This window comes from Lycium ferocissimum, chromosome 4, assembly GCF_029784015.1.
Source record: "Lycium ferocissimum isolate CSIRO_LF1 chromosome 4, AGI_CSIRO_Lferr_CH_V1, whole genome shotgun sequence".
Classification (NCBI taxonomy): Eukaryota; Viridiplantae; Streptophyta; class Magnoliopsida; order Solanales; family Solanaceae; genus Lycium; species Lycium ferocissimum.
The window spans coordinates 28,170,654-28,180,827 of NC_081345.1; the positions used below are offsets into that span (position 1 = coordinate 28,170,654).

Genomic DNA, 10,174 nt, shown 5'->3' on the forward strand with positions numbered 1-10,174 from the left:
TGGTCATTTTCTTTATGGCTTATTAATTAGCAATATTTATTTTAACCGATTTTATTATCTTTTGTTGAATATTTTAATACAATGTCATTACTCTTCTCACATTTTGTGTTATTTTCTTATGAAACACTTTAATTACATAGTTGTATCTTGCTAGGACTAAAGAAATATTTGAAGTAAAAGTTATATGTTTCGTATCAAGACTATTTCGAAAAAAAAACCCGAATAACCCGAGAAAACCGATTAACCCGAGAAAATCCGAGGTTGAAAAAACCGAATTTTATTGGTTCGGTTTGGTGTATAAATTTAAAAACCCGACGCAATTGGTTTGGTTTGGTGTTTAAAAAATCCGAACCAACCCGGTCCATGTACACCCCTAATAAGAATTAAGAGCATACAATCCAATAGCCAATTCCAAAACTACCTCACCATCTTTTTCTCTAGCATAAAACTTTAATTTTTCAAGAATACCTTGAAAGTATTTGAAGCGGTCGAAACGGCGGTGCATGTATTTGTATGAGAAGTCCTTTTTACTTTCAAAATCACATAGTAACAAGTTTCCAAATATTAACCTTTAAAAAAAGTTTCCTAAGTTGTATCTAGTTTGATTTCCTACAAAGGTATGGATTTCAATTATAATTTGTTGAATTTACTTGGGCTTTACGGACCAATAGCCTTTGATCATCATCAACCTTTTTGTTCTATAAAAAAAATACTCATAAGTCATAAAGCCCTATTTTATGATAAAAATTTACTATACATTTCTCTTTTCGCTTTTTTCATCTTTGAAAAAGTTTGTTCTTTTGTTCTTTCATCTGCAAGAAAGTGTCAATAATATCATGGAGTTGGTTGAACTTGCACAAGGATTTTGTCCGACGGATTCAGAGTTACTCACCTTCCTTTTGAGGTTTATTGCTAAAGAACCATTGTGCGACAATGATTTTATTACTGAGCATGATGTTTACAAACAAGAACCTTGGGAAACTTATAGCCATGGTCGCCACTGTGGAGGACAAGATAATGGGGACACTAGCATTTACCGCTACTTCATTACACCAACGAACTGTGCGTAAAAATATTGGAACTTGGAAGCAGCAAGATAAGGGAAAAGATGTGGTAATGAAGGGTTTGAATAATGGACGAAAGAATAGTCTATGCTATGAAAGTGCTAAGTGCCGTCCTGATGATAAGAACGATGGGAAGTGGCTCATGACGGAATATGAGTTTTCTGAAACTGTTCTTAAAGAGTTCAAAAATTTTGAGTTTAAAGATAATGTTTTTGTGCCCTAAGAAAGAAGTCCAAAAAAAAGCCTTCTAATGGTACTCAAAGTAGCAATCTGACTCCTATTGTTATGGGTCATTCTACAAAAAAGAAGGTGGATACAGAGCCGTTGTTGGATCAGGAATATAAGGCGATCAGTCCTATCAATATTGTTGAAAAGCCAACGGTGGAATCTGCTGGTGAAGAGAATGGTGCTTTGGAGCTAAGTACTGCTCAAATTCAAGAATTTGAGAACAATCAGGTGACACATTGTTGGACAAGAACCAGATACAAAATCAACCAACAGCACTGCAAGAAGGTTGTATATTTGGTGTTCATGAAGACCATATTGCATATCTGGAACTTTAAGCCAAGGTTGAACGACTAACTATTGGGGGCAACTCTGCTATGAGGAACAATCAGGTGCAAACTCAAGAGGAAGGCATGTTAGATGATGCGACTATGAGGATAGATTGGCTGCAATTAGGATGAATCACACTACACTAATGTTGGACCAATGATTTTGGCAGTCTACAAGCTCTCAAGAATCGCTACTACATCAACAGTTTCAACTAACTTAGTGGCTAGTAGTATACTTAGCTTCTTAAAAATGTTTTTAGGGAGTCAAACAAATGAACTTAGACTTGTACTTTTTAAATTTCTGGAGCATACTTAAATTCTATATTTCAATATGAGCAAAAATTATAACTTATCATGTCGCTTCACAATACTATAGCTGCAACATCTCAATACCAAATTAGTTGAGGTCGACTATATATATCTCCACTATCCATGTAGCAAAGATTACAACATATCATGTCGTTTAAGGAACTTATTTTCCTAGAGAAAATATTTGAAAATATTTTGACCAACCAAACATGGAAAGATTAGAAAATATTTTCCTCCATATCAAACACACCCTCAGTGAATACAATTTGGCAATTAACACGCGTGGCACAGTAACATGAGAAGCAACGGTGGATATTTCCCTACGCATATTCACAGAGAATGAAATCTGGGTTGTGAGTGAAGTGAATAGGGGACCCATTTATATCATCACACTAGTAGCTAGCACAAGATTAGGAAGAAAAATAGCAAGAGCACACAACAGGAATAGTAACCAAGTAACTCAGTATAGTAGCCACAACAAGGGCACAATAGACAATACCCAGCCTCCGTGCTTGAGTGGCCACAGTTCAGATTTCCACCAATAAGAAATAAACAAATGTCGAAAGAAACAAGCCCATTGAGTCGTAATGAATATAGAAATACTATTTTCGCAAATGACATTCAACCTTAGAGCAAGCTTTCTTACATGATAATCAGAGAAGAAACACACTGTGCTTAGACATGAAGAACTACTAAAAACTACTTGGATACTGATAAGTAGAATCCGAACCTTTCCTGTCAACTACAAACCAGTTTCAACTATAAAGCAAAAGGTTGTTAAGTATGCAGGTTGTTAAGTATGCAGCGATCACTACAAAAGAGAGGCATAAGATCATCAATAAGAAAAGACAACTGAAGCATGCGGAGAAGATCTTGGAATGCTTAGAAACTCCTGTTCCATCTTAACATAATCCCGAGGCACATCACTCCATTTGAATTTGCCAGAAAGGACAAACTTCTTTAGCACTGTTGCATTCTTGAGCAAATATTTTACCAATGGTAGTACAAACTTACTTTCACTTAGTTGTCCATAAAAGTTAATGAACTTGATGGTCTTTAGATGTAGCAATGAGCAGTTAACATTATGTGCCCCAAACCTCCTGCTCTGTTCATCCTCATTTGTGTACCTTGACAACAGGCCCTGCAGGAAAGAATCTGATATATTAACCAGTTATTCTCCTTTAGGTAGAAAGCCAAGGAATTGGTTGAAGACAAATTAAAAAGGTGATAAATTTTGCGAAAGATTAGTCCTCCTATCCAGAAACACTATTTTTGCTTACACATTAGAGGCTTATCTCCTAAAATTTTGCAAAAGATTGAACCTTCTCAATCTTCTCTTTACTTGAGGATTTAACCAGTTCAATTCTAACCCCTTGTTTGAAGAGGTAAGGCCGTCCAAGTCCCCTCTTCGTAACCTTTTATCATTGTCTATGAAATAAACCAGTAAGGTGGTTTAAATTAAAAGAACAACAACGAAACTGTTAATGATTTTTTTCCTAAAGTACTTACAATCAGAAATATATTTATATATCTCGTCTTCGTCTCCACAAATAGTTGTTTGATATTAATAGCATGAACTAATGAGTATAAAGCTCTAAAGGAAGGAAACTTACTTTTGGTTTGTGGTCATTCCAGTCAATGACCAATGTCTCCAGATCTAAAGAACTCTGCAGAAAGCTGCAAATTCCAGGGAAGTCCAACTGTTCTAAGGCTGTGTTAAGTTTTAAGAATTGCCAGCTTGATTGTGGAAACAGCCGCCCTTTCAGCTCCAGTACGGACAGGAACTTATACAAACCAGAATATGTCAAAAACAAGGAAATGCAACATACTTAACAAATGACATGAAAATAATTGAATAATTCGTAAAAACAGCTTCGACTATAGGACTGTGTTTTGCCACAAGCCACGCCAAAGAGTTCAAGATCGGTTCGGAAATCTACGGATTGATTTTTAAACACTTGGAAAACCCCCACAAAGGTAGGGGTAAGGTCTGTGTAAACCCCCGCCTCCCCAGATCCAACTTGTGGGATTAAATAATAAGTTGCAAAACGGAAAAATAAAATCTAAATTTTGGATAGCCAAGAGTATGAATAAACCTCAGTACACCACGGGCCCAATTCAAGATTCTTGACATGGGCAACGCTGTGAAGAAGTTCCTGCAAGTATCTACACTCCTTGTCCAGTTTGTCTTGTTCATCTCCAACTTCAAAAAAATTAACATTTAAGGAAAGGACCGCAGTGACAAGTGAAGCCACATTCCTCAGCTGCAAGCGTATCTCATCACAGCAAAACCCCAAAAGTTCCAAATGTCGAATATACGGGGCAAATATTTCGAGCCAATGTACATGTTCATCATCACTTTCTGTTTCGTAGTTTGTTATGATCAATTTTCTCAGCTTGAGAGAGCTAATGTCCAAACGACGAATGCCACAAACTTTATCTAGTTCCAAGCACTCCAAATTAGGGGAACCTGATAATATATTTTCCATTACACCTTCCGTCAAAGCAAGGTACCCAATCGAAAGAGAAACTAGACTAGTCCAATTAACACTACCACCAGAAGGGTTTAGCTGGCAGTTACCTAGAACCAATTTCCTCAATGACGTATTCGTACAGGCAAACTGAGGAAACAGATATGCGAACTCTGGATAAATTTTTTGGTCAAATTGAAGTGTAAACTCTTCAACATGAGCAATGTTAGTAGCAAAATGTACCCAAAAATCAAGATGTTCAGTAAGATAGTCCTTGTATATATAGGGGAAAACCCTGAATGCTTGGATTTTCTCGCAAGACCTCCAATAATGAAGCTCTCTATTGGTGGAAGCTGCGAAAGCGAGAATTTTCTTTTTGTTAATTTTAGATTCATAGGGATACTTGGGGAAGTGGAAATCAAGTGATACCGGAACGGACTTCCAAAGAAATCTCCATTGTTTAGATAATGCACTGGTCCTCACAACTTGTTTACTGTCCGGCAACATAGAGAGGATGTGGAGTAGAATCAGCTCCGGTAGATCAGTGAGTCGGTCTTTCGCCATGAGTATTTCCATGCAGTACAAGTTTCAATTGTAATCTGTTTTCTGCTCCATAAACATCAGTTACAGTTGGTATAGAGATTGTTTTATGTGGAAAAAGCAAGTAAACAAATAAAAATCTCCGGTACATGAAGGAAGTACATGTTAATCGTTCAAAGACAAGAATAAGCAAACAAAGACATTCAAGCAATTTAAGTTTCTAACATATTAATTTAAGAAATGTACAAAATCAGTGATCACATGGAAAGAAGAGTTACAACTCAAGGTCACACGATGCTTGAGATATTGTTGGCAAGAAAAAACTTCTTCATACAAGTATTAGCAACATGAAGAGTCCAACAATACAAAAATCAAAACCATCTAATAATGTGACTTATGTAGTTTATAGACGCATCAAATAATGCTTAAAACACATCTTCATATTAATCAAGCTTCCAAAGTCAGCATATCACTGTTTAAACATAGTTCATTACTTTAAGCTGTATGATAGGAACTCAGACGAACAAGCTAGTCAAGATAAACAGGCCCTCGAACTTGCCTCAGCTGGCAGGTATGCCCCCAAACTTTGGGTGTGCACAAATAGGCACCTCAACTTGTATAAAGTTGAACACGTAAATACAAATGTTGACGTGGCACTGACATGACACATATTAGCAAGTATGCCCCCCAACTTTGCTTGTGCACAATCAGGCACCTCAACTTGTATAAAGTTGAACACGTAAACACAAATGCTGACGTGGCACTGACATGACACATAAATTTTGGAGGTGGGTGTTCAACTGACAAAGTGAAAGACAAGTTGAGGTGCCTACTTGTGCACACCTAAAGTTAAAGGGCATACTTTACGACTAAGGCCAAGTTTGAGGGTCTGTTTATGTATACATGATCGACATAACCTTACAGATAAATAATGATCATATTTATCAGAGATACACGTGGGAATAATATGCCACTTTTGATCATCTATAACAGGTAAGTGGAACAATCACGTACAAGTTGAAATGCATTTTATGTTTTTATCAAACAAAATTACAACATGAAAATAGAGTAACTTAATACTACTTCATAATTCTACTTCGAGTACGTTAAAATCAGAATTAACAAAACTAAGTAAATCACAGATTAATCCTTCAAACTTCGGAAAAAAAAAAAAATCGTCATAACAATTAAAACAAACTCTGTTATCATTCTTCACAGTCACATCAAATTTATGAATTGCAATTCTCAAGCAGAATATTGCAAAACAAAGAAAATGAGAGAATTACCTGAATTCAGTATTTATGGACTCACTGCTCTTTCAGATATTTTTTGTGATTTTAGAGGTTGAGTATTTAGCTAGCCCTTATATATAGTGAATCGGCCTGGGCTCAAATTTGGTATGGGCCAGCCCAGCTGACTCGGGTCATTCGCACAAATGGCCCTATTTCAGCGCGGTCTTTAATTTTTGGCCCTTCAGCATTTTTAGCGCTGCATAATTTAAATTCCGCAAGACATAGTTTACGTTTAGGCATATGTATAATAGTATCCACATGAGTTATGTCGTACAAGGCAAAAAATGAAAATTCTTTCACCCTTTTTGCGTGCACTTATGGACTTAGCTCCGAGTATACTTGGTGTGTGTATACTAAAAGACAACTAAAATTACATAAACAAAGTCAAACTTCATATACATTTTAAGTTTATGAAATTTAAGACAAAAAATACAAAAAAAAAAAATTATTCACACATTTAATTAAAAAGGGAATATATGTTTTTTGTAATAGGAGGGGTAAAAGGAAAAGCATATATTCCCTTTAGTATATATACTTTAATTCTACATTAACATGACAATTACAACTTATCATGTAATACAATAACTATGACGTCTCAAACCTAAATTAGTTGGGGTTGACTGTATGAATTTCCACTATCAAATTTCTCTATTAATACCCATTTCAATCTATTAATATTCAATAATTTAGGCTTTGTGACACTAAAAGTTCTGTACCTTTTCTAAATGACATACAAATGCCTAACAAGACTAAGAGACTCCTAGTGAATATTTAACCTAAAGTAAGTATACCGACATGGCTAAGTATTGATTTCAACTAATTAGTATTACCTATATGATGCAAATTGAGGTACCAAGGTCGATACGAAGAGTGAGGGTGTGGGCTATCCTCGCCATGGAAGCTTTCAATCATCCGCAAAGATCTTAAAGCGTCATGAATGATTTATTAAAAAAGCTTTTAAAGTCCATAACATGCTTAAATGGATTTATGAGGAAAGTGATGACAACCAAAGAGGTCATCAACGGTTTTGGAGCATACTTCCAATCATTATGAGCTTAGATAACTTAAAGGAAGCATGGAAAGAAGACCTCAAGACTATCAATATGCTCAAGTGATTATTTTCTATAATTTGGTCATTCTTGTAATTAGGCTATTTTTGCAAGGCTAGTATAAATAGACTTGAGTTTTTCACATTTGAGTGAGTTAGTTTTTGGATGAACATTTGGTTTTAGGCTCCTTTGTGAGTATTGGAGAAAGCCCTCTTATCTCTCCAATTGAACCCTCTTAATTACTTGGGTAAGCAACCCTTGTATGAGTTCAATTTCTCTTCTTCCTTGGATTCAATCTAGTGATTATTGCATTTTGATTGTTAGGTTATCCTTTATTTTCTTCTAAAGTTTATTCTCCCTCCTTCCTATTTCTTGTATCTTATCTTGCTTGTTTGAATGTTTTTCTATTTATTGTTCTTGCATCTAGAATCACATCACATATGAATTCTTTTCCTTCTAATTTGTCCAAATTTTCACTAAGTTTGCATAAATTCAAAGAGATTATAGATCTACCGAGATATTTTTACATTCAATGTGATCATTTTAGGTCTACCCCAGCACCATAGAAAATTCTTTTAAGGAAAAAAACTCCACCAAAAGGGGAAAAATATGTCTTCATGATCGCTTTTTGATGAAAGTCATTTACATTATTCAGAACATATTATATCACCGCTTCGACTGATACTTAGACATTATTGTCAATCTTTAATATTCAAAACTTTCTTTAAACAAAATCTGATTTGCTACCATTACTAATATCATTATCAATAATTAATTAAAAAACCTTGAAAAAAAATTTGAAATAAATAGAAGAGAAGAATGTGCACGTGTGTGTGTATATATATATATAGTGATGCATAAAATAATAAAGAGTTTGTGCTAAGGTAGATACAAGATTTAAATATTCCTTTAGTTTACTACTAGGTGTGAATTGCCCGTGTCAGCACGGGCCCAATATTGTGAAAGATAGAACAATTGTCTTTTCGAAAAAGGGTCAAATATACCCTGTACTATTAAAAAAGGTTTAAATATACCCTTGTTATACTTTCGGTCCAAATATACCCCCCTCATTATAGTTTGGCATAAATTTGCCCTTAATTTTAACGGAGGGAGCTTATAATCTGTAATAGTAACGGAGGGAGCTTATAATACTGTAACGACGGGCAAGCGGCACAGGCTATTACGGTTGGTATCGAGCTTGTCTTGGGCGGTGGTGGGGCAAACCTCAGCGAGGACGCTGAGTCCTAAGGGGAGGGGGGGGGGGGGGGTGAGTGTAAGGCTTGCCTTAGGCGAATCCCACATCGGTTTAGGCGAATCCCACATCGGTTGGGGAGGAGAACGAAGAGTACTTTATAAGTGCTTGGATACCTCTCCTTTGTAGATGCGTTTTAAAACCGTGAGGGGCAAGGGCTCCTGACGAGCATGCGCGTATATATATTTTAACTCGTACTCTGTCAAATAATAGTATAGAAAGATATCGATCCCACAGAGATTGGAATATTTAATGCTCTACCTTGACTACTACCGTAAAAATATAATGACTTTTCGATTGATAATCCTTATGAAAGTAATAAAATTAAACTATCGTGATTAGAATTTACCAATGGAAAAGATGTTGGAAATTGTGATTTCACTTGTTAATTTCATTGAGATACAAGTCCTTTGGCGAATTAATTATTTCTTGCGAATATAATTAAATCGTATAAGTCATAAATTATATTCTTTTCGGATATATAATTTAATTATAAAATGATTACAAGGAGATACTGCTATAATTCTTAGATTTAAAGATGACTCCTTTCAGATATCAAAATTAATATATCTCATTACATTAATTTCTTTTTCGCAAATAAAAATTAATATAATAAGGTAAAAGAGATAAATTATAAAATCAGTGGCAAGTAATTAGGCTTATTGTATCCCAATTTAATTAACTAGATCCATCATATTTCCAACTGTTAAAGAATTAGTTCATTTTTTTCAAGATAAGAATGTAAAAGACGACGCAATATAATGCATAATAGTGAGTAGCAACAATTGACGTTAACAACAAAATATATATGGTAATTTTATTTCACGGTATTATCTCCCTTTTGACAACACAGCTTCTTGAATTCTTCATAGTACATCCCAAGGGGTAGCTTCACTGTTGAGAATTCTTTTCCATTAAGGAAGTTCACACGTATTAAAATCACTTCTTGAATCTAGCTTCCTACAAGAGAATAATTTCCCAAGTGGGCCCTTTCATTTCTTCTATGAAGACTTTTCAAAACAAGTAGAGAAAGGCAACTTAAAAAGTAGAAAAGAAAACTTTTGGTGGCTCTTGGTAAGTGTGTCCCTTTTTGTATCTCAGCACCTCTTTTTATAGGTTTTAAAATGTATAGCATGTTGCAGGCTTTAACTCTTCTTTAGCTCATTTGCAAATATTGATCGTTCAATGTACAGCGCGTTGCAGGCCTTAACTTTTCTTTAGCTCAGTTGCAGATATTGATCATTGAGCTCGATGTAATATATGAACTTTTCATCTGTTCTACATCTTTTGTGTATCAATCTTGCAATTTTTTTCTTTTGTCCACATTATAAATTCTTTATTATAACTTGAGAAAAGTACAGTTTACCTGTAAAAATAAAAAATAAATCAGAGAAAATATAAAATATGTAAATAAAAATAGGCAAATATTCAACATTATTTAAGTGCTATCAAATTCCCCCCAAACTTAAAGTTTTTCCTGTCCTCAGGAAATAAAATTGTATTTGCAATGGCAAGCATTTTATGGAGAGTCCGTCCGCCTTATGCCAAAATGCATTTCGTTAAGCCTCTCCTTTTTTTTTCTTTTTCTTTCTAGCAGTTATAATGTGTGAACTGATAGTTGTATCACAAAGAAGTAGTAGTTT

The 10,174-nt window shown here is 34.9% G+C and overlaps 1 protein-coding gene across 2 annotated transcripts; it reads right to left on the minus strand.

Moving 5' to 3' along the window:
* Positions 1–2,512: 2,512 nt before the first annotated feature.
* On the minus strand, positions 2,513–6,176 carry LOC132052097 (F-box/LRR-repeat protein At3g03360-like). 2 transcript variants are annotated; one of them, XM_059443463.1, is made up of 4 exons: positions 4,509–6,176; positions 4,024–4,397; positions 3,541–3,711; positions 2,513–3,068 (listed from the first exon to the last, which is right to left on the minus strand). In XM_059443463.1, exons 1-4 carry the CDS (start codon positions 4,972–4,974, stop codon positions 2,763–2,765), a joined length of 1,317 nt encoding a protein of 438 aa, XP_059299446.1. In that variant the 5' UTR covers positions 4,975–6,176; the 3' UTR covers positions 2,513–2,762. The 2 variants fall into 2 exon arrangements, with proteins under 2 accessions (XP_059299446.1, XP_059299445.1); XM_059443462.1 differs by having other exon boundaries at positions 4,024–6,175.
* Positions 6,177–10,174: the final 3,998 nt, after the last annotated feature.